Source organism: Diadema antillarum, unplaced genomic scaffold, assembly GCF_040938485.1.
Source record: "Diadema antillarum isolate AM-2024a unplaced genomic scaffold, OU_Dant_1.0 scf00000075, whole genome shotgun sequence".
Classification (NCBI taxonomy): domain Eukaryota; kingdom Metazoa; phylum Echinodermata; class Echinoidea; order Diadematoida; family Diadematidae; genus Diadema; species Diadema antillarum.
In genome coordinates this window covers 3,386,745-3,411,135 of record NW_027270964.1, presented here as the reverse complement: position 1 = coordinate 3,411,135, position 24,391 = coordinate 3,386,745, and the positions used below count along the sequence as shown (strand labels likewise).

General features: G+C 38.3%; 1 protein-coding gene across 1 annotated transcript; it reads left to right on the top strand.

Moving 5' to 3' along the window:
- The first annotated feature begins 307 nt into the window (after positions 1-307).
- LOC139717486 (beta-1,3-glucan-binding protein-like) lies at positions 308-19,682 on the top strand. Its single transcript, XM_071628991.1, has 12 exons — positions 308-499; positions 3,808-3,902; positions 5,150-5,268; positions 9,692-9,837; positions 10,455-10,529; positions 12,296-12,356; positions 13,231-13,413; positions 15,222-15,299; positions 16,592-16,709; positions 17,645-17,719; positions 19,001-19,145; positions 19,434-19,682. The coding sequence occupies exons 1-12, from the start codon at positions 308-310 to the stop codon at positions 19,680-19,682; spliced, it is 1,536 nt and encodes a 511-aa protein (XP_071485092.1).
- The last annotated feature ends 4,709 nt before the right edge of the window (positions 19,683-24,391 follow it).

The following is a 24,391-nucleotide window of genomic DNA, read 5'->3' as shown; positions in this document are numbered from 1 at the left end:
CATAACCTCCTGCCTTAGCGGAGGTAAAAAATACATGTACACAAATTGAAATGAGAACGCGTGCGTTGTCCTTTATGACGTCAGACCGCATAGCGTCTCTGATCCTTGCGCGTGGTGCACATGGTGTTGGGCACTGTGACGTCAGTGTACTTCGCAGTTACCACCACAACATCCCCATCGCTTATTATTTCAAAATGAGTCGTGAAAGGCATACAGCAAGAAAACATTGATACTCACTTGGAAAGTAAAGAGACCAAAGCCCGGAACAGGGAGGACTTATTCTGTGAGAGCTTCCCACTAGAGATTTATGGAGTTTCTGCAAGACATTTCACAGGACGAGCCCGACTGGGCGAGCGCAGAGGCGTTCTTGAATCATCCAGAAATATGGCCATCCCTGTGCCAGGGTGTGGCGCGAGAGCTCTGGCTGGCTACATCTGCGGATTCCGTCGTACCCATCCCCCACCTGGAAGAACACTCGGATGCATTTAGACCACTTCAGGTAAAATTAGGCATGACACAGCTTAGCACTAGACTTTGGGTTTTTGCACTTTTTTGCTGAAATCATCAACATTCAAAGTGTATTCACAATGCTTTACACACAAGCACACGTATTCACAATGCTTTACACACACAAGCACATGTACACACACACGCACGCGATTGATACGTATGTGGTGAAAATCCTTACTCGGCATTAAATCTCAATCTTGCCGGGGAAGCTCTTTTTCTTTTTTTTTTTTTTTTTTTGAGAAACAAAAAACAAAACGGGTAAGCAATTACATTCATTTTTGTGTGTGTGTTAGCGTCCAGGATGGAAAATTGATGAAACACTTTAAAAGTCCTATATGATGCAGGTGTAGACTTTGACCATTCTTTTACTCAAGTATAATAATAATGATGACAATAATAATGATAATAACAATAACAATATTGAGAAAAATAATCATCATTATACACTCAGCAAAAGAAAGAAAGAAAGCAAACGCTTTTTCAAGTTTATATTTCTCATAGAATATTTGGCTAAACGTTAATGTATTAGATCTGCCATATAGTTTTATTGGCTATCAACCTGGTGGGTCAATAAAAAGTGAACAACTTCGTTTTTCTCTTCATACTCACAAAAGTAAAAAAAAAAAGGAAAAATTAGCTACTTGTCATTCATGCATGTTCTTCATAAGTGCTTTTTTAAATAATAGACAAATCTAACACAGTAACAAACATGAATTAAGTTGCAAAAATAAAGCTGTAGCCTCTGTAATATCTCTGAAGTCCGACAGATTAACAAAGGCTAAAATAATGGGGGAAAATGAAGAATCTTCTGTCAAATTGACGTTCAAAAGAAATGAGAGAAGAAGCAATATACATTATACAAAAATGGTAGGAATTTGAAGTGATTTCTCAAATTAGAAAAAAAGTGATAGTTTATAATGTTTGATTCTTCAATTTCTCATGAATTATCAAATTAATAAATAAAAAGAATTAAATAAAGATATTCTGTTCATTTAATCATCTTTGTGCACTTACTACCTAGGTCATTTGAAGTTTTAGTTGACAGAAAATTCTTATTTTCCCTTTTTAGTTCCCAACTCTGATTTTGTTTGAAGCCATAAAGAGATAAAGAGAACAGAAAATTTACTTTGGCTATTTCATTCATGTTTCTTATTATGTTAAACTGGTCTTTCGTTTTCATTGTTATCTTGGAGGGCATATAACCATTATATATCTTGTTATTTCATGTCAAATAACCACATGTAGAATGCTTTGTAATCATTTGTTACTATTTTCCATATAGGCCCTAGTGCATATTCGATCATTACTACGGCAAAGGCCCCTGAACGTGTTAACTTTAATAGCAGATTCATTTATTATCATTACTATTACTGTAAAGTAGTTGGAGTGGTACACATACACTCTGTAAGTATAGTTTTCCCCTTTCCGCCTACCCTTCCCTCTCTCTTTCTATCCCTTATTCTATCCAGAGTAGCTCAGTATAGGGTCTCCATACCGTCAAGCCTCGGCTTGTTTTTGGAGACCCTTCTGCTTAAGGTCCCTAAGCTGTTTGTACTTGTTTGTTTTGTACTAAAAACTATCTGTTGATATACTGTTTGTCATAAATGGCTTGTACACAATTATATCTGATGTAACGGAATTCAGCAGAAATCAAATCAAATCTAATCAAATCAAATCAAATCAAATCAAATTTCCAAATATAAGACAACATGTCAATATTTGCAATTTTTACTTTTGTGCATCGGAAGACTCATGCTTGCTTATGCGTAGGGTTTCACTAGTTTGATAGCCAACTGAATTATTTACCTCATTACGGTATATAGTACAATGATTTTCATCAAAATCTTCCATGAAAAATTTTGAACTCAAAAAGTGTTTAATTTTCTCTTTTTTGCTGAGTTTATGATATTATTCTCTGTATAATATGCCTTAGAGGTTGCAGTCATGACAAAATACATTTTACCGACATCAAGGCAGTTTATAATAATGTCTGGTCATCAAATCAAAGACGTGCATTTATTAGGAAATGGCAGAAGGAAGGAGATCAGAGCAGTCACCAATGACTACTCACATAATATTCAATATATGAGCGAGGTTCAGACGTGCCATATCCTGCTTCAGTAACACACAGTGGTCTGTAGAAATACGGATAGCGTCGGGTTTTTTTCTAAAAAAAAACAAGTATTTTTTCATAGATCAAAAATGCATGTGAACATAATAATCTTATTCTCAGGTTACTACTTGCCCATAGACAGTAAGCACGTTCACAAGGAAATACAGTATCGTATTACACAAGATATAGTCGGGTACCTAAGGGGGGGGGGGGGGGTCACCGTGCATCCCCCCAGGACTCCTCGAAACTTACATTTTCAGGATCCTCATGACATACCAAAACATAATCAAGATGTTAACAGGAACGAAAAGTGGCTGTTCTAGGTGAAATTTAATGTATTCTATTGTTTTTCATAATTTCTTATGTATTTCTTTGTTTTTCAACTTTTTCAACTTTTGTTTTTTCTTTTTTTTTCTATTGGAAATTGTCACTGACCACTTTTCTACCATAATTAGCACAATTTGTTTTGTTCAAGTCTCACGCAACTTTCGAGACCAAATTTGCAACTTCCCCTCATACTTGTGCGAAGTCACGCCCATTTTTGTAGCGGAATGTCGTCCCAAAACGGGCACAATTTTGTGCTTTTGTGTACATTTCCTATGGAAAACAGGTGCTCTGTCATGAAGGTCATGAAAACCTGCCTGATTATTTTTACAGTAATCACTTTCATTGATTAGTTTTGTGCTAATTATGGTAGAAAAGTGGTCAGTGACAATTTCTGATAGAAAAACAAAGAAAAAGCAAAAGTTGAAAAAGTTGAAAAACAAAGAAATACATAAGAAACTATGAAAAACAATAGAATACATTAAATTTCACCTAGAACAGCCACTTTTCGTTCCTGTTAACATCTTGATTATGTTTTGGTATGTCATGAGGATCCTGAAAATGTAAGTTTCGAGGAGTCCTGGGGGGGGGGGGGGATGCACGGTGACCCCCCCCCCTTAGGTACCCGACTAATACAAGTTACATCGCTCAGAGAAAGTTGATATTAAAGAAGTATCACGTTTGTCCCCTAAAAGAAAGAAACAGTGAAGATCCCCAATACATGTATATTGTTTTGCTCTTCCATGCACACTGTATATACAATCATAGTAGTGCAACTACAAAACCATTAATTTTGATATTTCTTAAATTGTTAGAGAAGAGTTTATTCTTGTAATACTTCATGATTTATAATCCTTTAGGTTTTCTTCGAAGAGAAAGATCTGACGGGCTCCACGATTACAAAGTTGAAGAAACGGCAGAATATGATATTTCTTCAAGGGACTTCCTCAGAAAAGTATCAACGAACCGAGCGTCCTCGAGCAACTACTGTGCGACGATGGTTTACTGTCAAGAATTGGCGACTACCATTTATGAAAGCGTAAGCAATCTTATGATGACTTTCTGTTTCTTGAACAGTGAAAGATATGAGGTAACAGTTCATGACGGTGTAGTATTTTGAATATTCCGAGAACACATTCGTGCAGGATTCGAAAAGTATCGTTACTTTCAATCTAAAAAAGTGTTAAACTTGGAACCAGTCTTACTTTATTCTAATATAGCAATGGTTCACACTATGAGTTATTAGTATCTGTATTATCAAGGAATATTTCTTACACATGTTTATGTCCACATGATATGCTTTTTCAAGCACTTAAAAAGGGGTCATTTGAGGGTGATTTAAATGTAATAAACTTTCATAAATTTTGATAAATTTTGGCGAGCGAGCGCAGCGAGCGAGCCGAAAAGTTTTGTATTTTACATCACAAAACATGGAATTCTTGTCATGTTTTGGTTATTAAATCTTACAATTCTAATCTAGATATAGTGATGGCCCTATAGATAACGATTTATAACAACACACTGAGGACTTGAAAAAATACTCTAGATCAGTACGAGCGAGTGAGCCGAAATTTGTACATTTCCGCATCATCATTACGTTTTGTTCTTATCTTGTTTGACTCGTGTTTTTTTTTCGCCCCCCCCCCCCCATGATCGAAACTGTTGGCGCCCTCTTTTGATCCAATCGGCGATCGCTTCAGAACGAAAGAAATTGCAGCGGGAACTCCATGTTACATTTTCCTGCTAGATATAAAATGACATGTGTGAACACAGTAGACATTGTCATTTTGTCCGCGTCATCATCACGTTTTATTCTTATCTTCTTTTTTATATAAATTTTGGCGAGCGAGCGCAGCGAGCGAGCCAAAAATTTTGTATACTTCAGCTTACAAAACATGAAATCCTTGCGTGAACACAATAAACATTGTCATTTTGTCCGCGTCATCATTATGTTTTGTTTTTATCTTGTTTGATTTGGTGTTCTGCCCCCCCCCCCCCTCCTTTCTCAGTACCCCCGTCCGGGCGAGTTTTTTTTTTTTTTTTTTTTTTCGTTTTTTCGTTTTTGGCATCCCCAAGGAGTGGCGCCCGGGGCACGTGCCCCTTTGCCCCCCCCCCCCCCCCCCAGATACGCCACTGAACCCAAAACAACGATAAACTCAAGGATCATTACACTCTATAACTGCTTTTATCTTTCAATGACAGCCACAAAGCCTACACTACGGTGAATTTGGACGAAATCGTGACCACTCCGAACGTCGTTTCAGAAATCGTCTTCGACCAGTCGACATCGAGGAAGCGAAACCCCTTCAACGAACCCCATCGTGAAAGTGCAAACAAATGTTTTGTGAACAGCCATGTTCCTCTTGGCAACGTACAAACGAGGAGACTGCAGTTTGTCCTCTCAGATATTTACGCGAAACAGTTCGATGTAAGAAAACTACTTGGCTGCCAAATTAATCTCAACAAACGGAGAAACCTTAGAGGGCGCTCTTCAATAAAGATTGTCCTCGAGACTTACTTTGCAAAGAAAATTTCGTGTGTCGTCACCTACACGACGACATTTCCCGGCAGCGCGCGAGCTAAGGAATGGAGACGTGAAGTGTCAGTTGATCATTGCCCAGTCGCCTTCAGATATGCCAAATTAACAGTTGACAAGTACGGTGTGATTGACGACGTAAAAACAAACCACGGAGAGCAATCGTTTCTTGCTGAACACAGCTGGCTAAATATCTGACTAGTTAAACTCAATGAGAACCGATGAAGTTTCTTCGATGTAAATCATGACATTATGGACAAAGATAATCATTTGACCCATGATTTCTTCTCTCTGGTTCAAAAGACTTCATATTCTATTTATCTATTTATATGTTAGGCATACAATGCCTACCTATCTTGCAAAGTTTGTACACCATGTCCACCTACAGTGAGTAGGCGCAACCTTGCATTCGTGTTAGTGACCAGACATCTAGTAGGGCCTAATAGTGAAAGGATAATCCGATGTATGACTTATTGAGTTACTAACAGAGCAGAGTTGTCATGGGTCGTCATGAGTTCTCAATTATTACGTCATGTTGTCTTTTGATTTCAAAACTCTCAGCTGTCCTGTTTCATTTCATATCTTTAGGCAGGGAGAGATTGAAACGTGACAAATTAGTCAGGTCTGTCTTTTGACAAAGGTTTAGTCCTTCTTTCAGGTCCTAACTGAAATCTGCTGCATTCATTTCGAATGCTCTCTGTATGAATATCAACATAAATTTTGCTAGATATGCACACTGTTTTTTTTTTTATTTCTTTTTGACAAGTTTTGTAATTCAAATAAAACCCTTTCCAGTCCCCCTGTACCTCTTGCATTGTTTCTCTTTTCAATGTCCTTGAAATAATTAGCTAAGTGCCGTCAAATGGTGTATCCAGTGTATACAGTACGTAGGTTTTTCCCTTACTGATTGATGTATGTGCTACTTAAGTGCAGGTATGGATGATCCCAGCTCAGAGTTTGTTTGTTATTTTTGCGGCATTTTGTTTAGAATGAATTGGAAATAGATGATCAATTCAGCATTAGACAACCATCTAGTCATATAGACACTGCTTGTATTCATTTATTTATTTATTTATTTATTGTTTGTTTGTTTGTTTGTTTGTTCATTTCCGTCTGAGAAGGTGGCTGGATAGCCCATATTCAGCTACACTAAGCTGGTGTTCCATGGGGTTCATTTGGATGTGAGGTGGGACCACTTCACTGGGGTAAACACCCTGCTCTTTGCGATGAATAAATGAAGCGGGATCTTTTGCGTGCATGAATTGTGATTCTCTCAATTTTATGTGCTACCCGAGGGACAGAGTGTTTTGCCTCTTGCTAGAGGGGACGGTATGATTACACACAACATTGCTCAGTCCAGACTCGGGTTCGAACCCGGGCCCTTAGGATCGGGAGGCAGACGCGCTACCGACTGAGCCAACTTACTGCCCTGTTCGATATTTCAGTAAGGAGTTATTCAGTAGTCTGCTAAGTACGAAACAAATTTTATATAATACATACACTATCAAATGCCACATGGAGGTAATTGAATTTACAATACCTATCACAGAAGCCATGAAAACTTGACAGATTACCATGAGATGTGCTCACTCATGCGTGCTTAACTTGGAGCAATTTGCCAATCAGTTGCAATTTAAAAATCTCGTAATAGAAGCAAACATCGTCAGCCTTTAGATTGCGATGGCAGATTTCGCAATAAAGCCTAAAATATAAGGAGATAATTGTGTTTTTGGTCCTCAGTACACCATAACTGTAGAATGTTAAACTGATTAACATTTCTACAGTGGTTGCTTCTATTCCTAACTCACATTTTAGAACTATTTTGAAGAACTAATGCTGGGTTTCTGTTTCATCTGGAAATGGGAAACTATGTCTTTAAAAAACGTACATATTATGTATGCTGTAACCCTTCGCGTGCTTCGAGTGCCAATAGGCACAGGAAGCTCCATAGCTTTGTGCATACCGTCCAAAGTAATAACTGGCACAGAAAGTGTTGGATGTACCATCAAGTCTTGTAGATGCATGTGCGCAAAATAATCTTCAACGAATGTTAGGGGATCCACTAGTTTGGTGTACATGTACCACAGAAGATGACACCTTGGCAACACGATATGAGTGTCCAACCCCCTCTTTCCCCGAGGCTGGGCATACTTCAGAATTATTATATTTTGGGCCTTCTATTGTTTTGACTATAAATTATTTTGACTGGATCAATGTGGATAATGTCAAGGCGATGTGTCCAGAGGCATGGAATGCAAACAAACAAACAAACAAACAAACAAATAAATAAATGAATGAATAAATAAACAAACACACACACAAACACACACACACACACAAGGGTCAGGTTTTGAATGCGATTCGAAAAGAGTTGTATTATGAGAAGAGAGGACAATAGAACTTGAAGAAGAAGAAGGAGAAATGAAACTCCATAGAATCTTGACCATTTTCGGCTGTGGGGATTGTGTACACACTCTGTCCAATGTTGTATTTCGGAATGTGTTTAGTTACATTAAATGTGCAATGTAATATATTTCCGAAAATTCTTCGTGCAATACTGTTCCTGTCATGTTTGTCAGTTTTTAATCGTCAAGTTCTAAGTTAATAATGTCTTTGATGAGTTTTGTCTATGATGTGTTTGTTCTGCGTTATCAGTAAATGTCTAGGCAAGTCGCCAACTAAGGTGGGGTAAACAGAATCGTTCGCGCCAGATGTTCGCTTCTCAGGGACATTTTTTTTTTTTTTTTTTTTTTTACTGAGACAGAGGAGATCCTCCAGAGGAGGAGGGAAATTATGTGTAACGATTGACGACGATATCGATTATAAGCGAGTGCATGTTTCACAGCCTTGAATGGAACGTTTTTTCTTTCTCTTTTTTTTTTGCGGTTTGTCTTAAATCTGTATTCTTTTACTATCGTTATTCGATTTACCAATAATATGTATTGTTTCAAATGAAACTTAGCATTCAATGTTTCCATTCCGCAGACCTATTTCTATTGCGCGTGTGAGATTCCATCCCGTGTTTAGGCAAATATTTTTCCATTCCTCACATTTGCAGAAAAATCATTATATCCTCCGTCATATTGCTGTCGTTTCGATACCATTAATTATCATCTGCTAGTTATTGATAAAACGACAATATTTTGGTAATCATAGTGTTCCTGATATGAAGTTTAAACTTGAACCCTTTGAAGACTTGTGCAACTTTAATAGACTTCCCCGAAAATGACAGAATTATCAACAAGTTGATTGTAGTCACTCTAATACACGAAGAAGAAGAGAAGAGCATAATAATCACTATCGCTATTTTCTTCATGATTCATTAGAAGTATCTTCTCGATGACTATGGGTTCAAGGAAATGTAAAAGAGGATATCTTCTGCCTGTAGAGCATAATAGACCGTCAAGTGATTCGTGTGACTTATCATCAGGCAGATAAGTGCAGAGAAATGAACACATGGCGTGGCTAGCGGCAGGATTTAATAGTACATCTTTATTAATATGTAACTAACATTAGAGATAGGCACGACCACTTACGCAAGCTTTCATAACAGCAGTAAGGGAAGGGGGCTGCTGTAGCTCTGGTCTCCATCTTCAGTCGATAGATAAGACATTGCCGAGAGGATCGACGCTCAAGACGCATCTCCAAAGTCGCAATGTGGTGGCCCCTGTGCATACTCTTACTTTGCAGCTGCTTAGCAACTGCTACAGGTGAGAAACAAAAAAGAAAGACTTTGCCTAATGCTGTTAGACTTCTTAGAATCCTATTCAGAAGTTTTTACAGGTTTTTCACTTTTTTGCCGTTTTTGCCCCATAATACTTAAAGGCAAACATAGACATTATGAGTAATGATTAAGTTATATGTCGTGATATTGATGACTGTCACATAATTACCCTTGACACAGTGACAGCGATGGCCGCACTTTTGAACGGATAATCCGATTTCCCTCAAACTTTCACCCATGTAATCTACAAATATTGCTGCATTTACTCAATTCACCGTACAGACATTTCGGTGAACTTAGCCTTTGATTGTTGTTGAAGTTATTCGCTCGTGTAAATTATTACTTTTTGTTTGATTCAACTTTGCAGGCGGAATTGCAATTCCCGTTTTTTTTTTTTTTTTTTTTTTTTTTTTTTTACGCGATGATTTTATGTGAAAAAACCCCATTGATATGTCATAATTATTCTACGTCATGATTCTTCCAGCTGAGGACTCTACATGCAGCAGTTACCCATGCAGCTCTTCATGTGATCAGAACCTGCCGCCATGCAACGGTCTCATCTTCCAGGAAGAGTTCGATTCGTTCAACCATCATATTTGGGAGCACGAGATCACCGCCGGTGGTGGAGGAGTGAGCATTAACTCTTTCTTTCAAGTCTGTGCTTCGGATGCTAATTGGGACAGAAAATCCCTTAGCGTCTTACACTGTACAAAGTCCCTGACACTGACGTGGTTAAAATACAAGCCCGTCAATGTCTGAATCCTGATCTTCCTCTTGTTGTTTTCCTCTTCGCTTCTTCATATTCATTCTTTACGTGTCTCCCTTTCTTCTTCTGCTGCTACTCCTTCATCTTCTATCTACACCCAGTTTTTAGTGCTCTAGCAGACAGGGATATATACAGTATAATACATTTTTTTTTCGTTGTACACTATAGTATTTTCTTTTTATTTCTGGCCTTTGATCATTTATTCGAAACAAATGTTTCGTAAAATGAAGTTGTCCCAATTTGCCATAGAGACGCCTGTTGACGGGATTGACTGTATGTTATCCTAATTGCCGCAAGTATGACCATACTCATAATATACATGTTTGCATGATGTTGAAAACGGATTTACAAAATCATTTGAAAATGAGAAGATCTGACTGGCCGAGAGCTTGCTATGGCTGTGTTTTCTGGCCCGAAAGGGAAGAATGTACGTTTTTGGAAATACACATTGGTGTTGCTCTTAAACCTTCCCTTACCTCAGAACTGGGAGTTCCAGTATTACACCAACAACCGTTCCAACAGCTACGTTCGTGATGGCATTCTGTACATCAAACCAGTAAGTCGAAACAAGTGCAATAAGAACCTTATACTGATCTTGGCTACACAAGTTTTCGTTGGTGAAGATATCAAATATCACACGGATCTTCATCTATCATGCATTATTCTATAACATCACTACCTTTGCATACAGATTTGCTTAACTTTCTATCTTAACTATCTACTCAAAGCGCGGAAATGAAGGATCACAGTGCTATATTTGGGGTTTAAGACCGGGAATCCTTGTATTTGAATCATGCGAAGTGGGGGAAAACTGTTTATTACTTATGATAGCCCTCTAGACTCACGTTAAATGATACCTAACAAAGCTGGGGTAATAAGGGCAATATCCTTCAGACGAGAAGTCCTGCATTAAGAAGGCTACCCTTGATATGAAAATAATTCTACTGCGTTTGAATCCATTCTCGAAGATTTCTACAATCCCCATCACTGCCCATTGACTTTGTACACCACCTCTCGTGCTTCCCTTCAGGTCATTATCAACTCGGTGTCTGCTAACAATACTATATTAAAATTGCAAAAGAAAGTTATTCGTATATGTGCAAATGCTGGTTATAATGATCACACAGATCCCCTTTTCTTCTGCTTTAAGATCTTAAAGGTGAACGACATCAACACTTTACAAAATGCACTTTTGATGTTCCGCTTTAATACTGACTTATTACCCTCTTCATTTATTGATATGTTCCAGCTGAACTCAGAAATCCATTCTTATCCTACAAGGCAAGCAATGGATGTACACTTGAGTAACCCCAAAACACTCCTAGCACACAAATCCGTAAGACATACTGGCCCAGATATTTGGAATAGACTTCCACTTGAATTACGTAACATTAAGTCTATTCATTCATTTAAAAAGGCAGTAAAGAAAATTTTGATTTCACAGTACCGGTGATACTTTCTGTAGAAACACTTGATGACTTATTCTTTGTTCATTGTTGTATCTACATGTATTATGTTTCTTTCTCTCCGAGTCTCTGCACGTGCGGATGCACCTGCAGTACACTGTCCCCCTCTGATCCACTGGGATTCATTCCTTCTCTGTTGTTCATTATTTATGTTATGTCGGGCGAATCATGGTTCACTATAACGTCATGCCCTGAAAGGGCACGTAGAAATTTATGCTGTGCATACAGATGATTGCTTTTTGTCTTCTTCTTCTCCTTTTTCTCTCTTTCTCATTCAATGTAACTTTTACATGACAAGAGCAACACTTATTATGTGAATACATCACTGTAATTTATTAGTATAAATACAGTATGTGCATGTATGTGTCTAGGTATAGAGGTATGTCGAGTTGATCTGGCGAGACTATAGTATCCGGAGGTTTTTATCATCTCCTCCCCTTCCTTTCTTCTCTCTCTCTCTCTCTCTCTCTCTCTCCCTAACCCTTATTCCTATGTTAATGAAATTGCAGAAAGTTGATGTATTTGAAAAAAAAATGGCATACAGAGAATAAATAAATCAAATCAAATCAAATCAAATCAAGGCAAACTGGACCTACTCAAAATCCTGCCAAATAAAATCTCAGTATGGTGAAAAAGGGGTTTAGCCACAAAGGGTATAATTATTAGTTATTACGTGATTTTATCCATATATAGCTGCCACGACTGGTCACAATTAATAGCTCGACATGTATGCAATGATACTGCAATTTTTTTGAGGATAATAAGTAATTGTCCGTATAAGCGCAGATTTATCCTTTTTTTTTTGAAAAGGAACCACCTTGCTGACCTTGGTTATTAATTTGTTTATATTCACCAGACTCTTACCTCTGACAAATACGGAGAAGAGTTCCTGTACAATGGAATCCTCAATCTATGGGGTAAGATTTATTGAATATACTTTTTACCAGGAATCACATGAACAGTCATTTCATTGACGTGTCCCTCCAATGTTGATACATTACATTGTTGTTCATCTTGGTCAATTAATTACATGTTTTTCTTTTTCATTACTAATTTTCGCCATTTTTTTAACCTGTATACTCATTTATGTTGTACTTGCATTTATCCTTTGCTACACACACACACACACAAAACAAAGAGTGAAGCGTACTAATGGTGATGGTAATGGTAATGGTTTATTTAAAAATTCATTTGCAGTCATGAAGATGGCTGAATTGCAGAATTTTGTACAAAATCAATAACATACACAATTATACAATCATTCTTGGATTAAAAGGATGATTGTACACCAAGTTTTGGCGAAAAAAAAAACCCAAAAACGAAATTTGAATTTGATTAAACTGACCCCGATTGTGATCTGGGCTCAAGTCGATTTGTTACCAGTCTCTCGTTTGCATTCTTGTCATACGTATGTCAAACAGAAGCTCAATGTCTTTAAAAAGCGAATTAACTGACAAAAAATTATGCTGTTCGGGAAATTTTCGTAGACGCTTGTCTCTAATGTCATCATGTATTTGTGTTTACACCAACCCACATTCCAAACTATATTCATTGCATTTAGATAAGTTTGTACTTTTTCAATTACTGTCATGCCACCAGTAAGCGTGGTAACTCTTAAATGTGTTTCATTCCTGTTTCATAGGGATTACTACTGTATTTACCGGTGTGATTTTTATAAAAATCGTGACAAACATCTTTAAACATGCGGATACAAATACAAAATTATTATTCTATTATACTACAGTGAAAAGATATAGGCCACACATTATAATAATGCCATCCATTCCCCAGGTTCATCACCAGCCAACCTTTGCACGGGTAATGCCTGGTGGGGGTGCGAGCGAAGTGGAAGTTATAGCAATATTCTCAATCCTATCCAGTCGGCTAGGATCAGAACCGTGAACACGTTTTCATTTAAGTATGGGCGACTAGAGGTTGAGGCTAAGATGCCGTCTGGAGACTGGATATGGCCAGGTAACTTTCGACTTTTTCTCCTTCCACATGTCTTTCTTTATACTTTTTATTCGCCTTTGGCATCACCACTGTTAGACTTAAACCCAGTTTATTCTCTTTCAAAACGACTAAGTGTGCCAAGCAGCACAGTGACTGCGAATATCAATGTATCACATGGGCGTTTATAACCTAAGGCAGTATTGCCATTTTTTTTTTAACACCGATCGTTGAGATTATTCAGGATATTTCTATTCGGTGTATCAGCATGTAAACACACACCTTAGTCCATGGGCCAGGCCAGATATTGGTACCATCTGAGGTGGCAAAACCTTTTTGGTGTCATTTTGTTTGTCGGGCATAGACATGCTTATCAAGCCATGATAGCATTTCCAAATGAGTAGCTTAGTCATAGTAAATGAATTTTTAACCATTGTGGTCTCGTTGTTATATCCCTATACTTCTGAATCAAAACTAACCGCTATACAAAGAAGAGCACTGTCTTCTGTATGTTCCATAGAGCTGTAAAATGCAGCTCTATGGTATGTTCACAGGCGTTCTGTTGTAAACGCGGTGCGCATAGTCTTTATTCAAGGCAGCGAAGGGAATATCCAAAGGTTATGATGTCCACAGCGCTTAGTCTTTATTCTAGACGGCGAAGGGAACATCCAAAGCGCATGATACAGTGTATATCCTTTTATCTAAAAACAACAACAACAACAAAAGCAATTCCTTGTGAATTTTACCGTATCTTTCAATTATTTATCATTTTCCAGCGAAAACGCTACGGTGAAAACGCTGATACCACGCCAATGTCGCTTTATTTCCCTCCAACAATATAACATAATGCAAAAACAATGTACCGGTACACTACGATACATTATAATGAATGATATTGTAAATGAACAGAGTGATTTTTGTTTAAAACTGATGTATTTGTTGATAGGGTAGTATAAAAACAGTATAGATAATCCCTTTTATGAGGAACTTTAAATATGATAACGGTACATTGGTCTAGATAAAGACTAAGTGCACCGCGTGACAGCTGTGGACATCATAACCCTTTGGATATTCCCTTCGCTGCCTTGAGTAAAGACTAAGCGCACCGCGTTTACAACAGAACACCTGCGGACATACAGAAGGCAGTGCTCTTCTTTGTATAGCGGTTTAGTTTCGATTCAGAAGTATAGGGATATAAAAACGAGACCAAATTGGTTAAAAATTCATTTATTATGACTAAGCTACTCATTTGGAAATGCTATCATAGCTTGATAAGCATATCTATGCCCGACAAACAAACTGACACCAAAAAGGTTGTGCCACCTCAGATGGTACCAACAACCCATTTTTCGGGTCTTGGCTCATGGACTACCTCTGTCGATAACAAGACAAAGACTTGTTTGGGTTTCTTCATAGCCAATAGTTGAAATATAATATGATGTAGTTAGTTTCTTTATAACATGGTACCAGAAACAAAAGTGACGATCTACCTGTAATGATTATAGAGATGACATGTCTTATGATGGATGTTGTAGTAATGATCATAATTGTAATGAAACATGCAGTAATGAACATTATTAGCAAAACGGTGTTTTTATATATATTTATATAGTGCCTATTATACGTATGGTAAAATATTTGTGTCATCAAACTTATCCTGTCGTTCAGCAAAGCGCGTAATTGTTCTTCAGATAACATTCAGCCACAAACATTAGTGATGCAAACATTATAATGTTACTCACAAATCATATTCAGCAACTACATTTTTGAAATGTCAGCGATAAGTAATCGGCTGACAATTCAAATGAAAGCGATTATTATTTCTTCATCAGCGATCTGGCTTCTACCCAAACACAATCGTTTTGGAACTTGGCCTGCATCGGGAGAAATCGACTTGGTGGAGTGCAGAGGTAAATTAAAAGAAAATCACTCTATTTATTGTTTTTTCTCCAATTTCATTTTTCTGCACTTTCTTTCATGAACACATCATGCAAACAGAAACTCAATGCAATAGACACTTTGATAAATGCATAATAAATACAGAATATTTTTGGAATTACACTTAAAGGGGATGGCTAGTAACTGATCAGTGGGAATCAGTGGGAATGCTGGGGGATGATTGTTCCAATCCTTGTGGAATTCATTTAAGAGTACATTATTGTTGTGTGAAAATTGTTTGCTTCAGAATGGTCTCATTTTCAAGTAATGCGCAGTTTAATGTTTCCAGGTTAGCATGCCTCTATAGTGACGGGGCATTAATCTGCACATTAATTGGATATGAGACCGTTCTGAAGCAAATAATTTTCACACAACAATAGGTATATAGTGTACTCTTAAGTGAATTCCACAAGAATTGGAACAATCATCCCCAGCATTCCCACCGATTCCCACTGATCAGTTACTAGCCATCCCCTTTAGTATTTTTCAACTATCAAAAAGTGATGTGTGCTGCGGAGTCATGTTTCGAAATGAATAGGCTGTCAAGATGAAATCAGTGCAAAATAAATTTACAAATTGATTATCTCCACACTCAAATCTAGCGGATCGTCCCCATTGTAGTCATAATCTCGAGTAAATGGCTTTACCTGCATGACAAGTGCAGTATGCTGCTTTTGAGTCAACGAGCCTCAACCCTAGCAGCTATTCTATTGGCTAAACAAGTAGGCCTACATTTTTGATAAAAAAGTTAACAATCAGAAGTATCCTTTCTATAAAAGAAAAAATAAACAAATAAAAACAACAACAAACGTCTGCTCTCAGATGCGTGCCATTAGCACGTTCCACGAAGAAAATATTCAAAACACATTCTGTTGTCAGTTTTATACAGTTATGATAACGTCTACTATTAGTATAATACGTGATAAGGCATTCGGTAAGTTCTGTCAAGACTTTTTGCTTTCATGATATCTTAAAGCTATCTTAAGACCAACACAAGTGTAAGGAATATTAGTTGTGCAACACAGCTCTCTTTAGAGCACTGTATAATATGAAATGCTAGGGATCACTCAATTTTTACCTACATTGTGATACTTCATTATTATTATTGTCGAAAGCTTTTGACCCAGAAAGAAAGTATGAGAATATCTACTCAAGTATGTAGGCGTACAAAATCTGATTCTCGTATAGACCTCCTGACGCAGCATGACTTCACATTTTAAGAATAATTTGTAGATATTACAAAATAAATACTTTCACCTTGCAGGAAACCGACAGCTATTTGACAGCAGCGGTTCTCCCGTGGGTGTTAGCCAAATGGGATCAACTATGCACTGGGGACCGCTATGGTCGTTCAATGCCTACCCCCTCACCCACAGTACCAAGTGAGAAATCAGTTCATTTAACATCATAATTCAGTTTGACAGATTTTAAAAAAAACAGATGTGCCGGGCATTTTGACTGATTTATAGAAAAACAGTTGTGTAGGGCATAAAGATGTTTATCGGTATCATTTATCTTTTGCAAAGTCGAATGCTTATGTTTATGATGTTATTCCTGATTTGTTTTGTGTTATGTTTTGAACAAACGAAAATAAATGAATTGATTTGAATTGAATTGAAAGATCTGCAATTCTTTATTTCAACATTACGGTGTCACAATTAGAAAGCCTCGGTGTATTGAAATGACTGCACAGTGACACAGGACGTAATGATAATTATGTCACAATGGCCTTACAGAGCATTTCGAGACTGAAAGTGACTTTTCTTTCTCAAGACACGGCTGAAAAAAAAAAAACCCGACTTGAGCAATATGGTAGAAACTATGATAGCTAAACAATAGTGAATGGGCAATGCATCAATCATAGCACGTACAATGTACATTTTATAAGATAAACGTCGCAATGACTCAAAATTATCCTGGTCAGTAAATTTGTGAAGAAGTATAATAGTGGGAGGACAAAAGCGATCCGTAATATCTCTGTCAACCATAATTGTATCTCTCTAATTCTAGCACTTGTATGCATAGCAAGAAGACTCGCCTGTATCCATAGTTTGGGCACTGGCTCAACAGACTAGACAAAACTGCCCTTGATTTTTGGCCCTAAAACTTGTGAAAGAGGGGCAATATAATTTGAAAATTACATTGCTCCGATGTGTGATGGTCGATAATTGGCAATATAAAAGATGATTTAGACTTAAATTTCACATTCCCAGCGGATTCGTAAAATCAGCTGTTAGCCTATCATATGAATATATTCACGCGTGATATCAAAAGTAGTTTCAAATGGGAAACGTTATGGAATTCCATTGTCTTGCAGAACCCTGGACGGATCAGATACATTTGGAACTGGTTTTCATACCTACGCTCTCGACTGGACGTCCACAAACATCAGGTTAGACAGGGCGTCAATTTTATGGTCTTCTTTAATGTTTTTATTTCACTTTTTATATTTCAGGCCACCTCATTATAGTAATATAGGGTTGAACCAGCAGATTTAATCCCTAAACACATCATTACCCAAGTCAGCCATTTTCATAAGGCTTTAAAGACGCATGCAGGGATTTAGAAAGTAAAAATAACTTGGAATGTGACAATTTATTCCTTGTATAAACATTGCGGTTCTTAATTTTGATGGTCAGATGAGAGAGGAATCAATTATTATAGTTAGCACAAAAAGGTCCACGAAAATGATTTAAAATTGAGTAAGTATCTTAGCATATAATGACCTTCCCGTACAAATGTTATGCGCATTCCTTGTGTTATTCACCGACAAAGACATTTTCCATGTGAGGCATAGAGATGGAAATCCTACATGAGAAATGCGACCTTTCAGAGAGAAACTTGGCGTTTCAAGATGAAAACGAGTTCCGACAAACATAAAGTCTCTCTATAGCCTTTACTGAAAGAGAACGTGGACAAAACAAATTTGTCTTTCTACGATTTGCAGAATGACTATCATAAATCATGATATCCAAAGTGCTTCATTCGCGTAGCCCTTCTTTCGACAACAAAGGGTCTACTGTATTCTAGACTTTATAAATTAGATTACACTTGATTTCTCCTATAATCTGATTGCAAGATAAACTTCGACTGTTTCAATAACCCGAACGAAATCAGCCTTACAGAGGAGAACGCAGCCTGACTGTTATAGGTCCTGTTTACCTTTGGTAACAGTGATTTAGAAAATGTTCAAGATATCATATTTGATGCGTATGTGTAGGTCTGTTATATCACAAAACATCCTATCATATGAATTTTTTGCAATAAAGCCTAAAATATGAGGAGATATCAATATTTTTCTCACTAAACAATAACTGTAGACGGTTCAGTCTGGCAACATTTTTACTATAAGTATTGTTCACATTTTGTGTATTTAACAACACTTAACATTGATTATACGGATTCACATTTTTACAGTGGTTGTTTCTATCCTAAACTTACATTTTGGAACTATTTTAAGCACGAATGCTGGGTTTTTGTTGATCTGCAAATGGTAAATTATGCCTTTAATCCTCTGTCTGGACTGCATTCGTAGTGTGTACTAGTCTAGCAATGTACATAATTCTCTCTAGTACCGTCACTAAGGGCGTGTAGTATGACGAGAAACTGCCGACCTTTTCCCTGTTTTATTTCATCTGGTCTACACGGTCATGTGACTGATGTGTCATTTTAGGTTTTACGTTGATTCAGAGCTTATTCTCACGGTCGATCCGGGAACTGAGGGATTCTGGGACTTTGCTGACTTCGAGAATGCCGCACCGGGACTCGCTAACCCCTGGGTCAACTCTGGAAATAAAATGACCCCTTTTGACCAAGAGGTAAGGCAGCTTGCCACCAATTATCATTTCTCCCGTTCTGATGAAGTGAAAAGGGAACATTATTTTTTTTCTTCCCAGAACTGTATCCAGCAGCAAAGTTTGCTCTGTTATAACATTTTGTTCGTCTGTATAGTATCATATATCACTATTCAAAAACACTTCGATTTTCCTGTTTTTTGATACTGACATCATGTATGTTATTTCTACTTCTCAAAAAAAAAAAGAAAAAAGAAAAGTATTAGACTGAACCATTTGACGAAGAATATACATTATGTTCTTCCTCGATAGTTCTACCTTATCCTGAATGTTGCTGTTGGGGGAACCAACTATTTCGGAGACTCCCTGGTGAACCAACCGTACAGCAAACCCTGGCTGAACACGTCGCCAACTGCCGCCACAGATTTCTGGCAGGCGAAGGATAGCTGGTTGCCAACGTGGAATCAGGACGTCAACAACGGAGAGGATGCTGCGATGCAAGTCAACTACATCCGTGTCTACGCCCACGATGAAACCACGTATCATTACAGGGAGCGCTAGATGCTAAATTTGCCCCCGTGATACTTTTCAATCTCGTTTACCAATCGGCCATATGAATGAAAATGATGATTACCAAAATATGAACTATTAAACACTGCAACTGGCTGCTCTTTTCCTTGAGTGCCAGGATGCAGTAATTACTACTTGGAACTGAATATCTCCTTAGAAAACAAAAACCTCTGAAGCACCATCCCCCAAATGTTCATAGTGCTGACAATAATCGCCATTTCTTTCTGTTCTCTGATGAAGGTAAGGGGATAGAGGGGTAAAGGACAACACGTTTATAGAGTGTTTTGAGACAGAGCTGTAATGTCTCATAAATGATTTAGTTTGTCAAATAAAGTAGGCCTTACTCCTTGTTGACCCTTTTTCGAGACCACATGTGGCAATAATACAATTTGGTTGAATGATCAAGAAATTTTCAAGAAAAAAATATCCAACATAAAAATGTAAAAAAGAAAAAAAAAATCGTGCAGGGATGTGAGAACTACTTGCAAAAAAAAAATCGGAAAAATATTAAATTGATATGAAAAACAGTCTATTGGGCATTAATGTGTGAATATTACACCGATTTGGATTACCAAAAACTCTTGAAAATGCGTTTCGGGCAATATAAAAAAAAAAGTCATAATCTTACATCTCTCACACTCTTACATCCCTGCATTCGATTCAATTCATTCACACGAATAAAATCACGTCATACGTGTCGATGAGGATTAATTTTATTCTTTACGATCTCAAACATAACATGCCTGGAATCGCTTATATTGAGTGTGTTTCTATGTGTGTGTGGGGGTGTAAGTGTGTGTGTGCGGAACTGTGTGTGTGTGTGTGTGTGTGTGTGTGTGTGTGTTTGTGTGTGTGCAAGTCGCTATGAGATGAGATGAGATGAGATATATATAGAGAAAGAAGGACAAAGAAAAAAACGTGAGATAGAATGAACGAAAGAAAGAGAGAAAGGGGGGGGGGGGGGAGAAAGAGGGAAAGAGAATGAAAAAGGGAAAGCGAATACCGAGATAATTCCTCCCCTCGGTTCTCTCAAATGTATTGCACTATGCAGCTACATACGAGTCTACGTCGCATGATCAGAAACAAAGAGAGACGTGGGGATCATACAATGGTAAGAGTCTGTATTGCAAGTTTAAAAAAATCATGTTACCAAATAGATGTGCAAAATTAGAAAATGAGAATAAGACAGTCAGTAAAACACTTTTATCTACCATCGCTACGAAAAAGAATGTACTTTAATGAAGAGCAGGATTTGATTCAATGACACTGTCAGAACGTTCATGCAGCGGAATTTCTCTTCTTCTGAGGCAAAACTATAATTGTTGCTTGGAGACCTGTTTGATGAAGTCACAAGGCTCAAGCTCAACTGCATTTTCCTCCATCTCCAACATTATCGGTAGAATAAAGTATCAATGTGAATAGAAGGACAAATTTAAAGTATGAAACAGCTGGTAAATGCGTTAGAGTTACACCTTCAACGTGAATTGCGCAATGTCAAATACAATCATTGTACATATCGAAATGATCATTATGCCAATTGTCATAGGTTCAAGTTAAACCGTATTTCTTTAATCCATCTCCAACATAAGTAATCAATAGAACACACGTGCAATATGGATGACAGAACAAATTCTACAGTATGTGGATGCAAAATCTACAGTTGCACCTTCAAAGTGAATTTCGCAATGTCAAACATATCGATTGCTATACTGTACTCTACAATAACATTGATAACCAGGAGTGACTGCTTATTTATTTATTCATTCATTTATTTATTTTTGTACAAAGCTAGAGCTAGACATGATTGTAACTCCACTGGAGTGCTAACTAAGTGCACAATTACATATTAAGCCAAAAAAAAAAATAATTTTACATTGAAGAATTAAACAGACAGACAGACAGACAGACAGACAGACACAGACACACACACATAGTATATATATATATATATATATATATATAAGCAAGCAAACGACAGAAAGCCGTATAACAATATCAACCGCAAAATATATCTTATCAAGTTATCTACAAAGAATAGCAATTATTAAGGCCACACCGAAAATGTAACTGGGCTGGGCATCTGCTAATGGCCAACCCTGCGTATAATAGAGAGTGAGTTGTCTCTTGAGAGTATCACAGACCTAGGAAATGCGATGTACATACAGATATACAGTCAACAGGTCATCCTGTCGTTACATGAATAAGCATACACCTGTACAGAAGTTGTTCAAATGAAAGTTTTAATTCGACCGTGTTATATGCAGGTGTAAAGTATATTGTACACTCTAGATGGGTGTTGGTCCTCAGCTCATTTTTGTTCGATGTTTGTTTTAATAAAAGTTCAGTTCAAAAGACCATGTGGAATACTTTTCGAAAGAGTGAATTAAAATTATCATAGTGGACATTTACGACTGAAAAATAACTGTCTTCACACTGCTAAGGGAGACAGGAAAAAAATGTGTATCAACGAGGCGTCTTTCGATAAATCTTGACGTCTTCGACATAAATGTCTCGAAAGACACATTCTAATGCAATACTACTATTCTGTTTGTCTGCTTCTTCACACTCATTTATCAAAGCCATCTAAACAAGATGTGATTCTGCACTTTAGGACACTAAGGAGGGCGCTTTTTCCTCTCTTTTTACTTCATATTTCCAACTGCTGCCTCGTCCAAATGACTCAAACTCCTATACTATTATAAGCATGAAATTCGCGGACTCGAGGCCTGTATACTAATTACGAATGAGCAAAACATTATCTCTGTATCCAACCAGTTATGGTTTTGGGTACCCTTAAACAATACAATCAAGTTAAGTTTGATATAGGCAGAGCACGGGTGCATTCGGGCGCTCTAAGCGAACAAAGGCGAACTGAACCAGAGCGTACCGTACCGAACTGTGCCAGATTTGAAGCGTTCGAAAAAAGTGTTGAGAAATCGTACCTTACGAGGTAATAGGGAGCTTTATATTTTCGCGACGGGGACGTTCAGAGGAAAAAAAAAACCAGCAACCTGGCTGGTGTTTCATAAATGTGTTCGTAAAGTTACGAAGGACTTACGAGCGACTGGTGATCAGTTATGATGTGCTATACTTATCAGAATTTCCATAATTCAGCACAAGAAATGATCACCAGTCGCTCGTAAGTCCTTCGTAACTTTAAGGCCGTGTCACACCTTTTCCTGGCAAGCTAATCGGGCTTGTTGCGAGGAGGGATTTTCCGGACGCAGGAGAATTTTCCGCGGGCGGACAAGAATTTTTGCGAGTTTCGCACCTGTTTCTTACCTACTAGACACGTACTGTACTACTTACCTTCTACTTGCGTGTATTCCTTGTGACCTGCGTGAGAGCTTTGAAACCGATCCGTTTTCTGTTACGAGCAACCTACATGTACTGAGATGTACATGCGTTGAAGTTGCCTGCGAGGTGCTGCTGGTACAAGGGTCTCATACTGGTGTTCTGCGTGTACCTCTGCGAGCGAATCGGAACAAGTTTTGAGCATGCCTAAGACATTGTCATACCGCATCTGGGGAAGTTTTGCGGCTCGACTTGCGGGGAAACAAATTTGCTACCCGGAGCTCTCCGCAGTTGGTCCGCACCTGACAGTACCTTGCGCGTATCTCGCCTTAAGTTGCCCGGAGGTGCACACGCAAGTCCGCTTTAAGCGCAGCCAAGTTTTGAGCATGACCAAACTTTTTTCGGGTGAGTCGCGGGGATGCCCGGAGAGGTCAAGGCAGAACGCCAGTAGGAGGCCCTTAGCGGCAGCACCTCGCAGGCAACTCCCACGCAGGTACTTCACAGTCCCGTATGCAGCCAAGATAATGACATTCTGTGGGACTTCTGCCATTCCTTCAGAGGAATTCCGTCACTGAGTTGTCAGCCCCCACGCGACTGGTACAAAGGTCACACAGTATACTCGCAAGTAGAATTTAAGTAGAACGCGTCCAGCAAGTAAGACACATGCACTGACTCACCAAAATCCTTGTCCGCCCTCAGAAACGTTCCCATATGCTGAAAAATCCCTACACAGAACAAGCCCGGGCGACTACGGTTGAGATACGTGCTAGGTACTGTCATGTGCGGATCATTTACGGGGACCTCCGGGTTGTCAAAATTGTTCTTTGCAAGTCGCACGCAAGGCTTGCCCGGAAAGGTGTGACACGGCCTTTACGAACAGCTTTATGAAACACCCCTCTGTTCCGAGCCTGCGTAGAAGCACGGGTCAAGTCGATCTATCTTTAGCTTGCGTCGTCTGAGTTTTTGATTACGCGTTCTGGGCTATTTTTACGTCCGCACAATTTGCAACGTAGGGAGCTACTCGATGTACCGATCAAATGGGGGCGTCATTTTATTTTTTATACGTTGCGTCCCAGCGTAATAAGTTACTTTTCGACACGACGCAGGGTAGAGGAGAACATTCTGCTCAAGCGTCGCGACGCTTGAGCAGGACGTTCTGAGATGGACGTTCTTTGAAGTTGAGCAGGACGTTCTTGACGTTCTTGTCTCAAGCGTCCGCGCAGCAAATCTAAACGTCCCTATTTTTAGAAAAGGTCACGCATTTTGGTAGCAAGAGTTTCGAACAAAGAGAATGATGTCTTTGCATTGTGACGTATGCACATGATACGCGCATGCTTTACAGCAAACTTTTGGTACGCTTTTGATACGCTTTTGGAGCACATCGGGAAGTGGTCCACTTTTGGCTA

What these genes read in the sequence shown, in the direction of transcription:
- LOC139717486 (XM_071628991.1), top strand. Translation starts at nt 308, where the DNA reads ATGGAGTTTCTGCAAGACATTTCACAGGACGAGCCCGACTGGGCGAGC. An exon ending in TGGAGACTGGATATGGCCAG is followed by an intron (nt 13,414 to 15,221) that starts GTAACTTTCGAC and finishes TTTCTTCATCAG; the next exon opens with CGATCTGGCTTCTACCCAAA. An exon ending in TGGACGTCCACAAACATCAG is followed by an intron (nt 17,720 to 19,000) that starts GTTAGACAGGGC and finishes GTGTCATTTTAG; the next exon opens with GTTTTACGTTGATTCAGAGC.